Here is a 23,021-nt window from a genome sequence, read left to right as displayed (position 1 = left end):
TAAAGTTGCAGAATAATATTATAGGGCCCAAAATGACAACGCATCGAAACCGACACAGATTAAATTGGGTGTATTATACAACAAGTATAAATTAAACAGTTAGACAGCTTGAACATTATTCAACAGATGCATGAATACACTAAAGGGCTCTTACTTTAAAATGAAAAGTAAAATTTTAATATGAAGCACAGTTCCGTATAATGACTCTGACACTATTAAACTAATGAATTGTTGAACGAGTGCTTTTCACGCCCTATGTTTAAAAAAAGCGTGCGAGTGGGGGAACAAAGTAACAATTTTATGCGAGAAAAGTGAAGAGAAGATAAAAAGAGGCAGAACATTTGACAGCAAAACCACTGAACCACTTGAGAAATGCAGAAGCATGGTAGTAAAAATGTCTTTGTTCTTTAATGTTTCATGTCACTGCAAGCTTCTGCCTGTCATTGCATCAAGCTCAGCTAGTGTATAAAACTATAATGAAGTTCACTTTACAAGCAGCAGCCTGCTATCCGATCAGAACCTCTGATTGATCTCTCTGAAATATGAACATTTAATTCTGATTTGTTCAAGCATGAAAGCCGATGCAAAACATACCATGTTGTCTATATGTTAATGATGTTGCACAGAAAAAAAGGCTGATAGAGGATGAATGTGGATGTTCTCGTTAAAATGCAGAACATCAAAAGCTTTTTCAAATTGGTCAGCGATGCAGGTGGTTTGCACAACGACTATAAACAGAACCCAGAAACAATGATGAAACACATGCAATGCTCAATATATCCCCCATTTTTTATCTGTTTGCAATTAACCCTTCTATTATGTTTGGGGTCAAATTGACCCCAAAGCTATTTTGGCATCTCTGAAAAATATGCTTATTGTATTTTTAAACCTTTAAACCTACTTTTTCTTGATACTTTTTGACTTGAAGTTACTTTTGGTCACTTTGGATAAAAGTGTCTGCCAAGTACATAAATGTACATAATACATACAGTACTTTACTGTAAAAAAAAAAATGCTGTAATTACGATGCTGGTTGCCAGTAAATTACTGTAGATGATAAAGACTGAAAATGTGTCATGTTTATTTAACTTTGAACAAACTGTTGCCAGTAAATAACATAAATGTAAAATCTACAGTAAGTTACTGGCAGCTAGTTGTCAGTAATACCCAACAATACTGTAATTTCTACAGAAACTTTTTATAGTTTTTTAATATGTTATCAAAAAAATGTTATATATTATTTTCATTACTACTTTTTTATAAATATACACTACATTTATGTGCTACAAAAAATACAATAGAAATGAGTCATAGAAATGAATCTATTAAATAAATAATTTATGTATAAAAAAATAAAAAGTTATGTTTTTTCTACAATTTTATTTTACATTTGAAGTTATTAAGCATAATTATATTAAACTATTTGGTGTCAATTTGTCCATAAACATTAAAAGTCGTGCTAAAATTTGAACATAACAGCAGGGTTAAAACAAAAAAAGCTGACTCATATTGGTTAAAAATGTACATGCACATTAGACTGTAAAATATATTAATATGTAAAGCATGTTTTACAGTTCAAGCTTCATTTAGGTTTTCACAGTTATCACAGTTCTAATGAAGTCTTTTGACAACTTCAAACTGCTAATTTATGAATATAAAGTCTATCTCTGTCAACAGAATTCAAGGTCAGTTATAAAGTAAAATATCTTTGGTGACATTAAATGCTTAGAAAACTCTTAAATGGAAAAGGAGAAAAAAATTGAGACTGAGCTAAAGCAAAGATGTGTTGGGGAGAGCAGTGGATGCGGGAGGGGTCTAGTCATTAGAGAACTGACTTCAGATCTGCAGCCTAAACCCTGTAGGATTCTAGAAACTTCAGCTGTACAACATAGCCAGACATGCGCACACAGACACACACACACACACACGCACACAGACACACACGCGCGCACATGCACGCACGCACGCACGCACACACACACTTTTTACACAGAGAATCTAATTTTTACAAGAGGCAATATAAGTCTCAGGTGTGCCTAGAACGTGTCTGTAAAGTTTCAGCTCAAAATACCCCACAAAAATTTTTAGCATGTCCAAAATTACTCTATTTGGATGGAAGGAGCAATGCACAGTTTTCATGTCTTCATTTTCCAATACAAATGAGCTTCTGCATCTCACTCCCTTACCAAGAGACAGTGAGTGCTTTCCATTAAAATAGATATGTGAATACAGTCTGACACAATAGTATCTCACTACTGAGATATAGCGGACAGAGTACAACTTGCTGAGGAAACTATATTAATGCAGGACTGTCAATAAATGGCCGTGTCTTTATCAGTGTGATGTCACATTAACAAGAGAATCAGAACTGCATGTCTAATGAGACTGCTTTGGTTTAATGGGGATTAAAAGAGAAAGAATAGGTGGATTTTTTTATTGTAGGGTAGTTGTGTTCACACACTGCCAACATACATTTATGTCTAAACTATTTGTAAAAGTGGATTTTGCATAATAGGTGCCCATTAAGTCAAAAACTTAACTCAATTAGTATTACTAGGTTACACTGATGAAAGTGTCATTGGTCTATTAATATTAACATTTATTAATATGACCAATATGACTTAATTATGACCAGAAACACAATTTAGGTTTGTATGCCTATTAGAAACGAATAGTGCATTTTACTGCTAATTTCTTGAATGCTGTAGAAAACTAATGCAGTCTAGGCAAAACAACATAATCAGATTACAACTAGCACTATGTTCAAAATAAAATGCATTTATCTATTAACGGATAGTCAACAGTCTAAGCTCGAAAAATCTATATACCATGAAAAGATAGTTATTTAGCTCTTTTCTCATCTTTTTTACCTGGCTTTTTCCCGGTTACCACAGCAACGGCAACAGTACAGTAAATATGCCCTATGTAAGGACTAAATTAGTGCATGCAATCTTAAGAGATGAAAGAAACTAAGATGATTTTTCTTGTGTGAATGTGTTCGTATGTTTGACAACCCAGTCAAAAAGCTGTTTAGCTGTCATCAATTCTAACTCTCATTATAAACTACACAATGCATTTGGTAGATGGTTTTATCCAATGCTACATTCAGATTTGTTTTTCAATTTAGGGGATTTAAACTCATGACCTTGCCATTGCTAGTGTTACAGTACACTTTACCAGCTGAACAGCTCAAGGCTACCCAGGGGAATGCTACTGTATGTATTGTCTATTCCTTAAAGGAATATTCAATTTTCTTAAAAGAAAAATCCAGATAATTTACTCACCACCATGTCATCCAAAATGTTGATGTCTTTCTTTGTTCAGTCGAGAACAAATTATGTTTTTTGAGGAAAACATTGCAGGATTTTTACTTTAATAGACACCAACAATTAACACTTAACTCAACTCAACAGTTTTTTTCAACGGAGTTTCAAAGGACTATAAACAATCCCAAACGAGGCATAAGGGTCTTATCTAGCAAAACGATTGTCATTTTTGACAAGAAAAATAACAAATATACACTTTTAAAGCTCAACTTTTCGTCTAGATCCGGTCCAGCGCGACCTAACGTAAATGCATAGTGACGTAGGGAGGTCACGTGTTACATATATAAAAAACGCACATTTGCGGACCATTGTAAACAATAAACTGACACAAAGACATTAATTAGTATCAGCTGGCATACAACAACGTAGGAATGGTCCTCTTTCAACACACTTGTAAACACTGGGGCGGAGTTTTGCGTTCGTCTTCTGTGACCTCTTGACGTCATGGCGTATTGCGTGGGGTCGCGCTGGCGCATCACGACCGGATCTAGACGAGAAGTTGTGCTTTAAAAGTGTATATTTGTTATTTTTCTTGTCATAAATGACAATCGTTTTGCTAGATAAGACCCTTATGCCTCGTTTGGGATCGTTTATAGTCCTTTGAAACTGTTTAAGTGTTGAGTTAAGTGTTAATTGTTGGTGTCTATTATAGTCCATTAAAATGAGAAAAATCCTGCAATGATTCCTTTAATTAAATATTCCTTTAATTCTTTTTCGTCTTCGTTTCTTTCAAATCAGTTTACTTCATTTATGCTAACTTAAAGGGATACTCAACTATTTTTGAAAATATGCTAATTTTCCAGCTTCCCTATAGTTAAACATTTTATTTTTATCGTTTTGGAATTCATTCAGCTGATCTCCGGGTCTGGTGGTACCACTTTTAGCATAATCCATTGAATCTGATTAGACCATTAGCATTGCGCTAAAAAAAATAACCAAAGAGTTAAAATTTTTCCTATTTAAAACTTGACTCTTCTGCAGTTACATGCTGTTGCGTGTGCTAAGACTGACGGAAAATTAAAAGTTGCGATTTTCTAGGCAGATGTGGCTAGGAACTATACTCTCAAACTGGTGTAATAATCAAGGACTTTGCTGCCATAACATGGCTGCAGCAGGTGTAGTGATATTATGCACTGCCCGAAAATAGTGCCCTTGGTTACTTTCAATAGCAGGGGATTATTTTCAGGCGCTGCGTAATATCATTGCTAATAATTGATTATTAAAATATTTAAATAGGAAAAATATCCAAACTCTTCTGTTATTTTTTGCGCAATGCTAATGGTCTAATCAGATTCAATGGATTATGCCAAGCTATGCTAAAAATGGTACAGCCAGACCCGAAAATAAGCTAAATGGATTCCAAAACTGTAAAAATCATGTTTAACTCTAGGGGAGCTGGAAAATGAGCCTATTTTCAAAAAAGTAGAGTGTCCCTTTAAAACACACTTTTTAACCCTGAAGGAACAGGCCAATAACCAGAGGCAACATGAACAGTATAGCATTTGAATTTTAGAAACTGGCAGAATAGGTAGGATAATAATGAAAGAGGTAGCTTAACGACAGTGATATAGATTTTCCACCAGTCTAATCAGTCATACACATAAACATCTTAACATATCCACAAAAACATAACTACCCCTATAACACAACTGCCCACGCTCAGACTTTAACAGACAAGTGCTGTACACAAACCCTACATGGTTATCACTTATAGATCAGATGCAGTTTGGTGACTGGAAGGTTTAGTGGAAAATCAATACATCCTACACATTATTCAGCATAAAGTCGCCCACAACCCCATTCCTCAGCAAAAATCTCCTCACGGCAAAAATGATTTGCTAATAAGTTGTCCAGTAAAAAGATAATACTGAAGGTCCCGTTCTTCCTGTGTTTGATTGTGTTAACAGTGCGCAATATAACATGTGTTCATGTTTCACATGTAATAAACGCAGTATTTTTCACACAATGTACTTATAGCACTGTTTTCACAGTCCTAAAAACGGCTGATGTCTTCCTTGTTCTATGAAGTCCCTCTTTCAGAAATATGTAACGAGTTCTGATTGTGTAGCTTGTTTAGTGTGTTGTAGGGCTGTAGCGATTAATCGTGCAAATGCGCGTTTTCTCAATGACTGAATTTTAATGAATTACGATGAAATCCCGGCACATCCGAACGCCAGGGGGCGCTCTCATGCAGAAACTTCCTTTGTGCCACAGAAGAAGCATTACAAATGCTATTCCAGGAAATGTCTACAGGAATATTTATATTGCTGTTCTTCAAACTGTTTCAGGTATTTATCAGGTATGATTTTTATTTAACGAGTGTTGCTTTTTTAAATGCACGTTATAAACGACTCCGACTCATAATGATTTTAGATTGATAAGGACTTCCTACTGACCAAATGCCGTAGTACACGCACAAGCTGTGCATGAAACACACAATCGCACCCTTGCGATTCAGAATCGATTTCAGACAGGCATTTGAAGAGTTTCGTTGCAAAACGAGATAAATCCATTTTTTAACATTTTTGACAAAACGTTTATTTTTATGTTATCATGTTATTATTTTGTTTATGGTGCTACTTAGCTGTATTTTTTAAGTTATGAGGGTTTAAATCAAAACAAACCAACTGCAGTTGCATTGAAATTAATTGGAATGCACAACCAAAAAACGAGATTTCTGAACAATTAAAAAACGGTGGTTATCTCGTTTTGCAACGAAACTCTTCATTTTTAATGGGACATGCAATTTAATCATTACATCCCTAGTGTGTTGTGATTAAATTTTTTCTCTAACAGCAACATTACACACCAACTAAAGTTTGAAAAATGGGATCAGGAAGAATGTGACCTTATCAGTTTTCTGGACCACTGGATATGGAGAATGGTGATGATGAAGGCAATTGTGATAATGGTGGTCATGATCAGTAAGGATGAATACATTGATGATGATTGGCTGAGATGATGCACTTACTTGCGAAATGTAGGAATCCCATGGATCGATCTGCCAGGTGACGTTCCTGAGCTCTGGCTACGTCCAGAGAGCAGACTGTCTGTCTCAAACTGAAAGGTTCCATCCGGGTCATCTGGAACATCAAGGAATTCCCCATCATTCCACACCTTCACACTTCCATCCATGGTCTGATATTTGATCTCTATGAAAATAGTTGTCTGAAAAAAAAGATATTTAAAATGTTAATATCTTATTTATTTATCTTGTTTATTAAAGGACAAGTTCGATATTTTACACTTAAAGCCCTGTTTTCAGATTTTTTATGATGAAATAGAACGGTTTTGACTGAAATTTGGACATATGCGGCTGCCCCGGGAGTTTTTGGGTGTTTGTGTTTCACCTCCCACCTTTACAATGGGTTTAATGGTGCACTGGAACAATCCTTCCTAAAATGCATTAAACTTTCGTTTACAAAGACGTGAAACTCACCGAGTGGTCGGGTGTTCACTGGTGTGCTCACGCAGGAATCGCGGCAAAATACGCATTCCAACAGGTTTTATCGTAGTTTTTGTCAACTCCATTGACTTGCATTAGATGTGCTGTGAGGTCAGACCCGTCGCCAGACCTCAGTCTTAAGGGGGGCATATGAAATGCATGGGAGGGCACACTTATTATTAGCCTACAGTACGTATACTTATAATAATATATACTCTATTCGCGCAGCACGTAATCACCACGTTAAACAACCATCAGCAATATGACCAGATAGCCTATAGCCTACACACCACATTACATATAGAAACAATTTTATGAATATCCATAAATCTATACAACATATTACATGTAACACCAGAGACATCTCTCAAACATTTCATTTTAAAGCAGTCAACAAAGGGATATGCATTGCCATGAGACACGTACACACACACACACGCACGCAGACTTTGAACCTACGGTACTGTGGAGGCAGCGCTGTCGTCTCTCCCTCCCCTCCTGTCAGTACAGCGGCAGGCGGCGTTTCTCAGAGCAGAAGCTCCTCATTAATAAAGTGTCCACTCGGAATTAAACTTGTGAGTGAGGTCCTTTTCAGAAGCAAGCTGAATAACCGCAGTGAACAAGTCCATATCTTCTGAATGTAGTAGTATGTTAGGCCCGGGGTCGGGCTCCACGGTGAAGTTCTTCACGGGTCCACTTAGATCCGAAAACCCGAGGTCCGAACCGAGACCCGATCGGGTTCGGGTCTAAACGTTTCACACGTGCCTCGGACACGGGTCGGGTACAACAATAGCGGCATCGGGTCTCGGGTAATTTAAAAATGAATGTGTTTTTTCTGAACTTACCCGAGAAGACCCGAACTCTCTCGCCTGTGTGCGTCAATGTCCTTTTCAAACCTCTCATCTGTTTGCCAAGAGCGCCTGCGACATTGTGTGGTTGTCGGAAGGTTCATTTTCGTTGAGACAAACATGTCAGTCAATTATAAATTTACATTTTAGCGGTTAAGTTACGTTGGTGTCGTCGTCAGATAACAAAGTAAAACCAATGGAGCAGCTCGCCAAATTGGTTGCAAGGCCACCGGAGTTTCTTTCTGTCTGACTGCTGCGCGTCTTTTGGAGACTGTTGTTGGGCTTTTAACCATTTGCGGATAATATCCATCTTAAAGCAGTATAGCTAAGCGAAAACTCATCCAGTTTAAAAAAAGTGCGGTAACTGTTGAGCGGCTACACTGACGTAGGCTACGTCACGTACGTGTCGTACGTAGCCTCGTGATAGGCTGTTGCAGTGTAGCTAGATTCCCATCAATCAAACAAAATCACACCATTGTTTTTTATATTTTTAATGTTTTAATTATAAAGAATACAACATTAATGCAACACAAAATTAGCAACATTAATAATTTAAAATGACAGTATTTTTTTAAATACTGGGGGGGCACAAGCGTCCTTGAGGGCGGGCCCGGCCCCCTAAGGCCCGCCCATAGCGACGGGTGTGTGTGAGGTACAGTATTACTCCGCGCCGGGAACTTTGTTTCTATTCTTGCAATTGGCATGGCGGATTAGAGCCACCACCTGGACTGGAATGTCTATTATTCAAGCTCTCAGCGGAAGAATATACGAGTGTGAGGCGTTTGAAAAAATAGGTCCACAAGTTAACAACGAATGCTAAAACACCTGTTGGAAAGCATCTTTTGCAGCGATTTTTGTGTGAGCATATCAGTGAACACCCCTGACCACTCGGTGAGTTTCACGTCTTTGTAAACGAAAGTTTAATGCATTTTAGGAAGGATTGTTCCAGTGCACCATTAAACCCATTGTAGAGGTGTAAGGCGAAACACAAACACCCGAAAAATTCTCAGTTCAGCCGCATATGTCGAAATTTCAGTCAAAACCGTTCCATTTCACCATAAACAATCTGAAAACAGGGCTTTAAGTGTAAAATACCCAAATTGTCCTTTAACCCCTTTCCACGGTTTTTCATTGTTCACACCGTTGTCTTGTTTTGTCTTGTATTTTTAACACTGCCTTGTGTTATTGTATAGCTGATGTTAGTAGGCTCTCTAGTACATGGATTATTTTTGTTGTATGTGTTTTGTTTTATGTGGATATCCTTAAAGTGAATTTAATTTTCATCTTCTTCTTCTGTCTAGGACCCTTCATACACCTGCCAGCACCACAGCCGTGACAACAGTGCATGAGAGGAAAAACCGTGAATTTGTTTCTCCTACAATAACTTCTTATTGTTCTTGGTAATAAAATTCATTAAACTGTATGATGCATGGCTCCTCTCCGTTTGTATTTTCCCAGGCATAGTTTAATTTACACTTAATTTACAAGTTAAGGAAAGCATCGCTTCACTGTCCTGGAAAACAAATGAAAAAAACTGCATATTTCATAGATACAGACTCCAGCGTTGACTTAACCTTGTTTGGTGGTTTATCATTCAGTTATGGGGGAGTGATAAATTGCTTGCTGGTGAGACCTTGACTCAAAACGCGCAGCTATATTGTAGAAATAAGCAGCTTAGCAGGAGACAAAAATTAAAGGAATACAATTATTTTAATATAACACCACTGTGACATTTTCTTCATTAAACAGCAGTTGTTCATTAGCATGAGAGAGAGAGCCTATAAAATTCACACCATGAATGATAGTGGGTATCAGAAAGGGGGAGAAAAAAATCGGAGTTTTCGCTTATAGCCTTCGAGTAGACATGTAACCATGACAACAACAGTTTTTCTGCAAGTTCTGCAAAACCGGACCCTATAGTGAAACGCAAGTATAGATGTAGTTTAGCAGACAAAAAAACATAAATACACATGTAAACTACACACAAGACACATGTATAGACACTGATCTTAACGTCTCACCTGTATGGCTGTGTTGTTGTCGTCTATAAGAGTGTCAGACACCTCCAGGTGACCCTCCTCTACAACCTTCTGCAGGACCATGCAAAAGGTGCCGATCAATCTGAAAATAACAGAAATCAGTCATGCAGTTGTGTTCAATAATAATCTAACACTGCTCTTTTCTCATCTAGATGATTGTAAGTGTGACAGGGCTCCTAGGAATATCATGGACTTCTGTAGGCAAATAATAATATAATACATATAATAATTCATATGTAACTGTTTTGCAAATAAACATCATTAAATTCAACAAAAACTTCATACAGTAGGTATTTGTCACAATGATGGTAGATTTTAAGTCATAGCATTGAGACTCTTTCCCCGCCATTGACGTGTTTTCTCGTCAATTTAGAGAAAAATAAGTAACGGCTGAAGGGCGCCTGATACAGCACAGCCTCTCGTACCTTATTGCTTACTTAAACGACAGAAACCAGCTTCGGTAAAAAGATAATTGAAGTGTAATTAAATTGTTTAGTTGGTCTCAAGTCCCATTGAATAACATGGGGGAGGCGGGGTTTATGACCTATACTGGGACCTGTCACTAGGGTTGGGTACCGAAACCTATATGGGCGGTACCTACCGGACCGAATCAGAACACAGATTTCGGTGCCTCATTTCGGTGCCTCTTAATGCATGAACGGTTGACTGAAGTATTTTGCTCTCTGTAGCGCAAAAAGCATAATCACACAAGCACAGCACAATCGCTAGATAAATTATACTGCACTCATATGGTGTAAATAATTTCCTCACTTACAAAATTCAAGTGAATGTGAAAGTCGGAAAGATTTGATAATACAGAGGATTCAAGTTTGATTTCTTCGCTTAACGTAGGTGAGTTTGTTCATATTTTACATTATTGTATATTGATAAAAAGGGAAACCAATCATTTGTTTTGAAAAATCTAAGGATCTTAGATTTATTTATGTTATAGGGCGGGTAAAATGTTTACCGTCTATTCGTTTTTGTTAAACGTTTTGTTTAATATAAGCGAGTCATTTTACATTTTTATTGTTGTTCTGTTTTAATAAAAAAATAATAATGAACAAATAAGCATTCGTAGTAATGAAAATTATGTAAATTAAATCTTTCATTTATTTGTGTTTTAACGCAGATACCATCCGTCGAATTCGTTTGATTAATAAACAAGCAATATAAGCAAGTTTGTCATTGGAGCTACTATTTTATTGGAGTTGAGTTTTTCGTTAAGAGTAATAATGAACACACATTTTAAAAATTAATTTTATTAATAAATGGAAATATTAAATAATGTAATGTTAGAGATTTAATAGCCAACTTTTAAACTTCTTGCCAAATATATTTTTATTTAAAATATGCGCTGTGTTTAATAAGTTTAAAATGTGAAAAAATCCTCATCTGCACATCCCTAATAATACAAATCGAACAAATTTTGTAAGAATATATATCCAGGTTATTTTTATATTCTGACTTAAAAGAACAATTTGGAAAATGAGATCCTCAGAGCCAGAGGACCGCGTGAATGCCGCAATTGATCTGATGGCAGCTTATTTTATATTTTATATGGTAACATTCCTTCAGAGAATTTGCTAAAACGTATTACCTCACTAATGTTTTTATTAGTATTTCGGCTGATATTGGCCTGAGATGGCCCGCGGCAGTCACGAGTGTCAAGTTCATCGGAGACAAGCAGAAAGCGTCAAAACGTGAATGGTTTTACAAGCCGATAAGAAAATATTTTGGGTGAATTCCAAATGCCGTTTTGCGCCATTGAAGGGCACTTCACGAAGAGGATTTCGCATGAACAGTCGATCCAAATAAAGAGAAAAAGACGCTGTATTTTATTGCTCTATTTGCCAAGTGTGTTTAATAAGCCACACTATGAGACACAATTGCGCAACTTTCTCTAGAGTTCAAGAGATCTGATATTCGAAAGGAATAGGACATTCGATTAGAACTCGCCCTTTATCTTTTTGTGAGCGGTAGCCGCGTAGGCTTTAACCAATCATTGAACAGATTATTAACAACCAATCATAGAACATTTTTCTGAGCTCAAAGTGGAGTGTTGATAAGATTTTATTTAATTCACAAATCAAAAATTTAATGAAAAAGAAATCAAGAATGCAGGTCTTAAAAGATGATGGTGCTTTAGGCAAATCATTAATAAACAAATGACAAACAGAGAAGAATTTTCATAGTGTTTTATGCTGTACTTTCATCTACCATCTTTCTGTGACTCTTTTTTTCAAAGTACCGCTTTAGGCACCGTTTAGGCACCGGAACCGTTTTAAAAGTATCGATTTGGCACCGGTATCGAAAAAACCCAAACAATACCCATCCCTACCTGTCACTGGGGGGCGATCGAGACTTTTTGCCTTCACTTTTCAGGGCTTGTGCGGCACGCTTGGTAGTGATGCACACAGTCAACTGACTTGTGTTGCTTTGTGTTCTGTCAACTGACATGAACTAGTTAGGCTAGGGTGGACCGCAAACTGATGAGTTGTTTTTATTGGATTTTGATATTAGTAGTTTTGTGTCTATGTTTATTACTCATTTTTATGTGCTCTAGAAATAAACGAACTTGAACTTGAACATATATTTGTATGTTTATATATTTTTAGAAGAAAATTTTCCTGGAAGGCATTTTGTGAAACTTTTGTGAAAATCACAAAAAATGCTGGCATGCACTTTTCCTAAAAGGCTGGTGGGGGAAAGGGCTGTCACAATGATTAAATAATCACCTCATCGCGATTGTTTTACCTCATCGCGATGATTTTAGATCACCGCAATGATTGCACATCTCTCTAAAAACCACAAGGGGGAGCGGCAGCGCCTGTATAAATGAGACATTATCAGATTACTTTAAAATATGTGTTATGTGTATTAATATTTACTGCCAGGTAAACGTTGCAAAATATTTATTTAAATAATCACAACAAGGTGTGAAAATGATTTCATAAACAAACAAAAAAGTATGAGAATTAAATGTCAAATCAATAAAACAGACAATTAATCGTCATAATCATCAAAGCACCAAAACAGGCAATTGACCGTCAGCCAAATTTCTTATCTGTGACAGCCCTAGTGGGGAATGAGTTAGCACAGTGGTTCTCAACTCCAGTCCTCGGGACCGACTGCTCTGCACATTTTGGATGTTTCTCATATCTGACACACTCAGTTCAGTTCATGGAATCTATCCTAACGATGCTGATGATCTGAATCAGGTGTGTTAAATAAGGGAGACATCCAAAATGTGCAAAGCAGTGGGTCCCGAGGACTGGAGTTGAGAACCACTGAGTTAGCATATAACAGTGCCATTGTTTTGTCTCAAGATGTACACCAGTATTGTTTTTTGAAAGCAATGTTTGTAAAAACAACTTAAATGTCCTAACTTAACAAAGACTTAAAGGAATATTCAATTTTCTTAAAAGAAAAATCCATATAATTTACTCACCACCATGTCATCCAAAATGCCGATGTCCCTCCTTGTTCAGTTGAGAAGAAACTATGTTCCCCGAGGAAAACACTGCAGGATTTCTCTCACCTTAATAGAGCCCAACATTCAATACCCAACTCAACACTTAACATTTTTTTACAACGGAGTTTCAAAGGACTATAAACAATCCCAAACGAGGCATAAGGGTCTTATCTAGCAAAACGATTATTATTTTTGACAAGAAAAATAACAAATATGTACTTTTAAACCACAACTTTTCGTCTAGGTCCGGTCCAGTGCGACCTAACGTAAATGCGTAGTGACGTAGGGAGGTCACGTGTTACATATATAAAACGCACATTTGCGGACCATTTTAAACAATAAACTGCGACAAAGACATTAATTAGTATAAGTTGACATACAACAATGTAGGAACGGTCCTCTTGACACTTGTAAACACTGGGGTGGAGTTTCGCGTTCGTCCTCTGTGACCTCTTGATGTATTGCGTGGGGTCAGCTGGCGTATCATGACCGGATCTACATGACGAGAAGTTGTGGTTTAAAAGTGTATATTTGTTATTTCTATTGTCAAAAATGACAATCGTTTTGCTAGATAAGACCCTTATGCCTCGTTTGGGATTGTTTATAGTCCTTTGAAACTCCGTTGAAAAAAACTGTTAAGTGTTGAGTTAAATATTAAATGTTGGGCTCTATTAAAGTCCATAAAAATTAGAAAAATCCTGCAATGTTTTCCTCAAAAAACATAATTTCTTCTCGACTGAACAAAGACAGACATCAACATTTTGGATGACATATGGTGGTGAGTAAATTATCTGGATTTTTCTTTTAAGAAAATGGACTAATCCTTTAACCTAAACCCTGCCCAGAAAACCGCCCTATTGAGACTTCAACCATTACACAGACAGTATCACATTTATGTAAAATTATTGAGAAGATACAAAAGATTGATAATCACATTAATATGCATATATTATAAGCTGACAATTGAAAAATAAATAAAAGGCCAAGAAATCCACCAGTAACATTTACTTTATCTTGTGTCCTATATTCACTTTCTAATAACACATCCAACCATTTGAATGGTTTACGCTTATAGCACTTGCCTCTAAGCTACAGATTTATCAACATGTGAAGTTACAGCGTCAGCACCATTGTTCATCCAGTGAGAAACGGAAATAAGGCCTCAATGTGATTGATACATGTCTGTGACTCTGTGGTGAAATGATGGCATTGTGACTGACTGTGGACAGGAATACAGTGTGCATGCATCCATGGGTGAATAATTCACTGATCCTGGATCAGGTTATGACTCTCGATCAACCTTTCTAAAGACCCCACATACATTATTGATCCTCTGAACAAACAGACAATTGACTTTCATCTGCTCCATAATTTACTGCGCCCTGCCTTGTCAGGTCTGCACTCTTTTGTTCAAGAGGTCAGTGGCACAAAATTCTCAACCATCTTAGTGTGCGTGCGTGCGTGCATGTGTGTGTGTCTATGCACTAAAGACAAATCTGTCAAAATCTGACATGTCTCATTGGAGACATACTATGTTTGTCATTTACTTATGCTACAGTATAATATCTTCTGTTGGGGATTCACCTTGTCTATTCCAATGCAAGTTGATAACAGCAAATTACCAAATATTTAGTAGAGTGGTTAACCAACAGGGCTGATTTGATAATTGTCAATCCTACATCATTGCTTACTGTCACCAAGTCCCTATGTCAGTCCATGCTCATCTCTAATGTATAACCTCAGAGTCTGACACAAAGACAAAGCAGACTTTGTTTCTAAGCTTCGCATTGTTCTGCTCCTTAAAACAATGTACCTCACACCTGGTGTCATCAGGGATTGCAAAGATCGGGATATCGCATGATGTTTGTTGCTGTGATCAGCCATGCAATGCATAGCGTGGATATAAATTACATCTGTAACTAACAAACAAATGAGCTGCATGGGTGACATATGTTACAGTGACACTTTAATTATTTACAGCAGATGCAAACAATCTTTCACATTGTGTCTATAGCTCATTTGGCAGAGGATTACATTAGCAGCACAAAAATTGAAGGTTAGAGTCCCTGGGAACACACGTACTGATAAAATGTATACTTTGAATGCACTGTAAAGTGCCTTGGATAAATGTACAGGGTAGATGCCTCTATTCACGGGTGTAACTCAGACAGATTATTAATGATGGGTATAATCTCGATGTCACTGAAATTGATTTGTGATAACACAAAACAATGCAGCAGTTATTGATGAAACACCACAATTAAATAACAAAAGCTAACAATCTCAATAAAAATCTCATGCTGTTTATAAGTCCAGCATTTGTTGCGAAGCTAGTGTCCATAGCAGACATTTCAGTTAGTTTAAAAAACTAGCATAAAAAATAAAAGTGGGTCTTTTCAGCAGGTACTGCCACTTATTTCAGTTCTACATTTACTCGGTCTCATTTATGCAATTAGACTAATTGAAATGGAACTGACTTAGATTAGAAGAGGCATCAGACCCTTATTGAAGAGACGCGACAGTGGACTTATAAATAGCCATGGCAATCTAACATCTGACTCATCCTAACAAAACGCCAGAAAATTAACTATACACACACACACTGCATTGGCAGACATGTCACACATTGTCAGGGCAAAATTGACACTAAGTGGTGAACAGCTAGGAGCCTGTTTACTACTAGAAGCCATCTACCACCTCTGTAGGAAAGCACTCAGTGGAAACATGCCACAGCACTCTTTCAGAAAAAAAACAGTAGTTACCCATTAAAATGTCAATTTCACAAATAATGTCATGTTTCGGACAACTTCACCTCAAAATCTATAGAAAATCTAATTGAAGCAAATAAAGCCTTCATCTTTTTGCATGGTGACATTATTTTAATGAAAATGTTAACTTAATTTAAAAAGAGCTCATTTAAATAATTAAAATAAATCATGGTTAAGCTTTAAAATAAAGATCAATTTCATTATCACTAGTTAATTTATTAGGCATCATAAATTAACAATGAACAACATTTTTACAGCATGCGTTAACTCTTTCGCCGCCATTGACGTACACTGTAAAAAAATTCTGTAGAAATTGCAGCTGGGTTGCCGGTAAGTTACCGTAGTTGCCGGTAAGTTGCCGGTAAGTTAAAAATAGTTGGCAGGGAATGAGTTAAAGGGGCCATAGCAAGAAAATCAGACTATTTCCATTTAAGTGCTACAATTGGGTCCCCAGTGCTTCTGTCAACCTAGAAAATGTGAAAAAGAACAACCCAGTAACTTAGTTTTGGCAAACTATTGTCTGCAAGCACATAAAAATTAGGTAATTGAAATTTGATGACATCATGAGGGGAGCCAAATTTTAATGACCAAATTTTTTTATAATAATAGCGCCCCTTAATCTGCACTACCTAACCACGGCACAGCCATTTAGTGCAGAGAGAATGAGAGAAATTGACAACACAATTGAGTTATATTTCAACAAACCACCATCATTGAGATAAGTGTTTGCATTTCATTAGCTCATTTGCATTTTAACTCTTTCACCGCCATTGACGAGATATCTCGTCAATTAAAGGAACAGTATGTAGGATTGTGGCCAAAACTGGTATTGCAATAACAAAACTTGTGGCTAAAACTGGTACTGCAATCACACAACTGGTGGCCAATACACAAAATGACAACATAAACATCAGTTGAGGGCTGCAACTCCACTTTTTAAATGACAATATCCTGGCCAGACCACTGTTTTCAGTGATGTAAGTATTTGAAATGAAAATTATTTCTTAATGTCTAGGGACATATCAGAGCTATTTTATGATTAATTGATATAAATTTCTTACATACTGTTCCTTTAAGAGAAAACGCTTCCCCGCCAATGACGAGATTTTCAGTCTTTCCGCAATACCGCTATTATCCACCAGGTGGCGCCCTTCCACAGCTTTTTAAACCCGGAAGTATTGCCCTATGGCAAGCGGCTGCATGTCCGTGTCTGTTTTAAAGATCACTCTGAATGGGATCTCTATGAAAAGTCCGTCACAAAAATGGAATTGTCTCTGCTTTTTGCTCAAAGTGTGGTGTTTTTGCAGAAACCTACCTTTAAAAGCTGATAAGGTAGGATGAAACTTTTTTTTTGTTTGAAAGCAGAGGGTCTGTTCTTTCGTTTGATGTATTGCATGTTTATATATTTAAAGAAGAACATTTTCTGGAAGGCATTAAACTTTGGTGAAAATCATGGTAAACGCTGGCGCTGGCTGGCAACTTTTTTAAAAAACGCTGGCGGTGAAAGATTTAAAGGACACACCCAAACCCCCAAAAATTGCACCTACATTGTGGCAATTTTAACATGCTATAATAAATCATCTATATGGTATTTTGAGCTAAAACTTTACATAAGGGGACGCCAAAAATGTATTTTACATCTTAAAAGTCTTGTGAAATGGCCATGTTAATGTTTATTGAGAACTACTTTACTATGGATGAATTAAACCAGATTTAAAAGTAAGAGATGTGTTTAGATGAACCCGCTTACACAATAAATATACACTGTCAGAAAAAAATGGTAAAAAATTATCCCTAGCTGTCACTTGGGCAGTACCCTTTAGAAAAGTATTTATTTGCACCTAAAGAGTCCATAATGCTACCACCAAATGTATACATATCTGTACCTGACTGTCCCAGTGACAGCTTGGGAGATTTTTTCTGACAGTGTATCCATACTGTAAATGCTGGAAGGGCGTAAATAAATAATTAAAAACCAAGAAAGATAAAGAGTTGGCTTACCCCACGAAAAGTTAAAAGATAACACTAACAGCAAAGATGTTATGTAAGGTCATTTGTTAGCTCTCTGCACCCTGTAATAACCTGTCATGCATAATTACAGTATGCAATCTCAAAATAAAAAAGCTTCAATTATCTAGACTGTCACTGGCAAAGGCAATTAGCCTTAGTTGCAAAACAATAAGACCAAACACTGAAAAGTAGCACAACACAGTCAGCAGCTTTAGTTTTTCTAAGCTCTTACTGTACAGTAAAAGACAATAAACCGTACAGTTAATACTTTTAGCAAAGAAAATATTCATGCAGCCAGTGCTTGCTGAGATGTGTTGGGGAATGGATGGATTAAACATTAGGCTGGTTGCTTGATTTAAATGAAAATCAATTCAAGTTTGCTGACAGCTATAAACATGTTAACATTAATTTCACAGCAAGCTTGAGCATATAGTGTCCTCACAAAAATGCATTTCAGTGTCAAGCATTGATTTCTTATACCTGTTAGTGAAGACTTTGCTGTAATTAAACACTTGGATCTCCAGCAACTCATCACCGTCAACTTGACTCCCAATTGGCCACCGAAACGCCTGAGAAAACAAAAACAAAGCAAAGCTAAAATATCACATATCACATGCTGTAAAATTTAATTGTCCACAAAACAAAACTTTTAAAAAATCTGCATTTTGATGCAAAAGAAAAAAACATGCCATTAACTAACTCTTTGAAGATGTTGTTAAAGGGATAGTTCACCCAAATATGGAAATTCTGTCATAGTTCACCCTCATGCTGTTCTTAAAATGTTGATGTCTTTGTTCAGTCAATAGGAAATATGTTTTTTAAGGAAAACATTCCAACATCTTCGACATGCTTATGCATTACATAAGGTTGAGCTGGTGCACACGGCTATGCAAGACGAGAAGTTTGGTATAAAAGTGCTTTTTTTTCTTGTTTCTCGTTTTGCTAGATTAGACCCTTATGCCTTGATTGGGATCGTATTCAATTTTGAACTGCATATATTGAGGTCCAGTAAAGTCTATTAAATTGAGAAAAATCCTAGAATGTTTTGATTAAAAAACTTGACGACTTCTCGACTGAACAAATAAAGACATCAACATTTTGTATGACATGAGGGTGAGTAAATTATTAGTATTTTATTTTATGTGTAATATTCCTTTAAGTCCTATATATCACCTATGAAGAACAATTATAGCACCAATTATGCTTCTACATATCACCATATGGTTCTACATGTGCGATATATAGCATTAAAGTAGATCCACTATATGATTACGAGCCAGTGAACAAATTTTACTGCTACTTAAGCACCATTTGTTTTTAGAGTGTTAGCACAGTTGATGGCACCCAATGACTTCCATAGCAACCTGATCTCACGAATTTCCGTGGCATAGTATTCTCACGGATCTCCGCATATTTCCACGGACTTCTTTTCCATGGCATTCTCACGGATTGGTTACTCAACTGTTTTGTCCTATTTTCTTACCATTGTCGCTTACATAAAATGACATCACTACCCAAACCCAACTCTAACCCCAACGCCAGGTGCGATTGATTAAAGTTTAGAAAAGAATACATCAGAAAAAAATAGTATAAACCAATACCTACAGTGACATACTAACACAAACACCAAATCTAACCCTAAACCGAAGCGACAATGGTTTGAAAATAGGAAAAAGTAGTTGAGTAACCAATCCGTGAGAATGCCACGGAAAAGAAAGTCTGTGGCAGGGCCACGGAAATATGCGGAGATCCGTGAGAATGCCACGGAAAAATAAGCAAAAAATTCAGTGACTATCCCACGGAACTTTGTGAGATCATGTTGTCCATAGTATTGAAAAACAAAACAATATGGAAGTCAATAGATACCATCAACTATGGGCTTAGCATCATTTATCAAATATTTTCCTTTGTGATCAAAAGAATAAACTTAAAGGGGACATTTTAAGACTTTTTTAAGATGTAAAATTAATCTTTGGTGTCCCCAGAGTACGTATGTGAAGTTCTAGCTCAAAATACCATATAGATAATTTATTATAACATGTCAAAATTGCCACTTTGTAGGTGTGAGCAAAAATTTGCCATTTTTGGGTGTCCTTTTAAATGCAAATGAGCTGATCTCTGCACTAAATGGCAGTGGTCTGGTTGGATAGTGCAGATTAAGGGGCGGTGTTATCCCTTCCTGACATCACAAGGGGAGCCAAATTTCAATTAACTATTTTTTCACATGCTTGCAGAGAATGGTTTGCCAAAACTAAGTTACTGAGTTTTTCTTTTTTACATTTTCTAGGTTGATAGAAGGACTGGGGACCCAATTATAGCCTTTAAACGGAAAAAGTCAGATTTTCATGATATGTCCCCTTTAACAACTTTAGGGTGAGTAAATGATGACAGAATTTTCATTTTTTAGTGAACTATCCCTTTAAATGTTGTTCATGAATGTGGATTTACAAAAGACACATTTTGGGGAGATTTACTAAACGGGGCAAATTAGCGCAATATCCCAATTCCAAAAAAGTGCAGATTTACTAAAAAATTACTATTACTATTTTAAATGTATATTTAGCAATGCAATATACTAAGAGCTGCGCAAATTACTTCAGGGTCACAAATAAGCAAAGCTGATGTTCCTCAGGTTTGGGTGATCTATTAACGCCTGATGTGCTTGAGTTCAGCACCACGGACATCGCAGCTGAAAATGCAGGGTGTGAAATCACAGCTAACAAAGCCATAGTACACTGAAAAGAACTGGAGGACAAAAAATGAAGGTTTACAACAAGTTTTTAAACACCTGGTATTGTGTGACATCTAGTGACTCCTCTTCTATTTCCCCCAGCAAATAAAATTAAAATGGCTTGGCAAACAATTTAAAAAATATATGTTCCTCTGGCTTTCCAAAAAAACCCTGTTATGTGGAAAAAATCTTCTGCCTTGTACCACTCACTTTCTGATCTCTGCCAGGTCTCCTATCAGCTACTGTACAATTGCAACCATTTCAAGCGCAAAATGGTTTAAGACATGCTTTTCGGCATTAAATAATGACGCAAATACTAAAATATCACACGCGCAAATATTAGTAAATCGCATTGCATGAATCATTGAAATAATCTCCCATAAATTGCATCTGAAAGAAAAACTTCTAGAAATTAATATGAAATAAGGTCAGTCGCAAAAATAACTAGACCACACCTTTTCATTAATTATCCACTGCACATCTTTAGTAAATCCCGACAGTCATTATTTAATGCCAAAATGATGGTTTACGCTGGCTCAAGGCGTAAGTACATCTGGCCCTTAATCTTGTGTTATATATACCTCACATTCACACATTTGTGTAACTAGTTTGTACAGATGTCTTGCTCTTATTACCACTGTCCTTTGTTCTCTATTATGATTAATGATAGCAATACAGAGAAAATGAAATACAGAGAAATTCCTTATTTGCCATCACCCTCCAACACATTCACGTCATGCTAATTCATGAGATAACTTTATTAGAGATTTCTCTGTACAAATTTTACAGTGTATTGAGGGACACCCCGCCTCAATTTCCTGTAAAACTAATTGGTGCAATCTAAGGCTATGTGGCAGTCTATTCTGATGCCCCTCTCGGCGGGACGATTCATTAACACCGACTCCCATCTGGCACTCTGATCTATACACACAAACAAGCTGCCCTCCAGGTTGCTAAAGCATTGTGTTTCTTTCTGATTATAGAGAACAGCGGCACTCCATTGCCAGGCTGTGGGACCACAATGTTTCTTGCCAAATCAATCAATGCAGTGCTGAGACTGGGCAGGGAAACCAGACAGAAAGTTTTGTTTGGTTACAGAGATGCTAAAGAGAAATGAGACCGCATGCCATTCCATGTGTCATTCACTATTCGAAAAGTAGAAACCCTGTAATGAAGAACCAATCAAACCTCCAAAACATGATAAGAAACTACATAACCATGTAAAAACTGATCTGTATGCTGAAATAATCTAGTGAACGGTGCAAAAGGGATAACATTTATTTTAAAATCCTTTCCTCTGAGGAGCTTTTAGTACAGGTTATAAAATGACACTATAGGGTAATTCACCATGAATGAATTGATCCCACTAATAGGGCTGTGCACGTGCTTTGTTGTTTTAGCGTTTGACTCGCATTATGCTAATGTGCCCATAAAATGTGCGCTGAAGGGATGTTGCATGACCCAATTCCTCATCTCCCTGGTTGTAAGGTTGTGTAAGATGCAGCAGGCTTTTGCGAACTGACATACTTTACTATGTACAGCATGACTCCAACACTGCAATATAGACTGCAGAAAGTGTACTCAACTACAGTGTAGTGCAGTATATGGCTGGTTTTAGTGCTTGGTATTACTATTTAAAGTTTTATAAAAATAACAAATTTCACATTGATTTCAATATTTGATATGGGCTTACTCAGTCAATATTAAAGATATCAAGATTATATTTACACAGAATGTTCTTTACATTATGCAACCATGGATTTTAGAGACACACACATTCATATATAACTACACACAAATGCACATATATTTACAAAATGCATATAGAAAGATTACAACACAGCTTGTAGTCAGTGTGCAATTAAAGGGGACATTTCACAAGACTTTTTCAAAAAAATCTCCCCAGAGTACGTATGCGAAGTTTTAGCTCAAAATACCATATAGATAATTTATTATAGCATCTTAAAATTGGGACTTGGTAGGTGTGTGCAAAAAATTTTGCTTGTGTTTTTGGGTGTGTCCTTTTAAATGCAAATGAGCTGATCTCTGCACTAGCTGGCAGTGTTTTGGTTGGATAGTGCAGATTAAGATTTCTGACATCACAAGGGGAGCCAAATTTCAATGACCTATTTTTTCACATTTTTGCAAAAATGGTAACCAAAACTAAGTTACTGGGTTGATCTTTTCACACTAAATGTCAGTGCCGTGGTTGAATAGTGCAGATTAATGGACGGTATTATCCCCTTCTGACATCACAAGGGGAGCCAAATTTCAATGACCTATTTTTTCACATTCTTGCAGAGAATGGTTTACCAAAACCTTTTTTTTTTTTACATTTTATAGGTTGATAGAAGCACTGGAGACCCAATTATAGCACTT

General features: G+C 36.6%; 1 protein-coding gene across 19 annotated transcripts in view; it reads right to left on the bottom strand.

Moving 5' to 3' along the window:
- The window catches only part of otofa (otoferlin a), a 94,450-nt gene that overhangs the window by 47,663 nt on the left and 23,766 nt on the right, over positions 1–23,021 (bottom strand). For all 19 annotated transcript variants that reach the window (XR_012358659.1, XR_012358660.1, XR_012358661.1 and 16 more), the window contains exons 3-5: positions 18,392–18,480; positions 9,641–9,740; positions 6,298–6,494 (exon numbers count right to left, since the gene is read on the bottom strand). Coding sequence is in view for 16 of the 19 variants with exons in the window: in XM_073856125.1 (XP_073712226.1) it covers positions 6,298–6,494; positions 9,641–9,740; positions 18,392–18,480 (386 nt within the window). In the remaining 3 variants the exon portion in view is untranslated. The remainder of the gene's footprint in view (positions 1–6,297; positions 6,495–9,640; positions 9,741–18,391; positions 18,481–23,021) is intronic.

The sequence above is a fragment of the Misgurnus anguillicaudatus genome, chromosome 18 (assembly GCF_027580225.2).
Source record: "Misgurnus anguillicaudatus chromosome 18, ASM2758022v2, whole genome shotgun sequence".
In the NCBI taxonomy this organism is placed as follows: domain Eukaryota; kingdom Metazoa; phylum Chordata; class Actinopteri; order Cypriniformes; family Cobitidae; genus Misgurnus; species Misgurnus anguillicaudatus.
The sequence above is the reverse complement of the archived record's forward strand: the minus strand, read 5'-3'. Positions and strand labels throughout refer to the sequence as shown.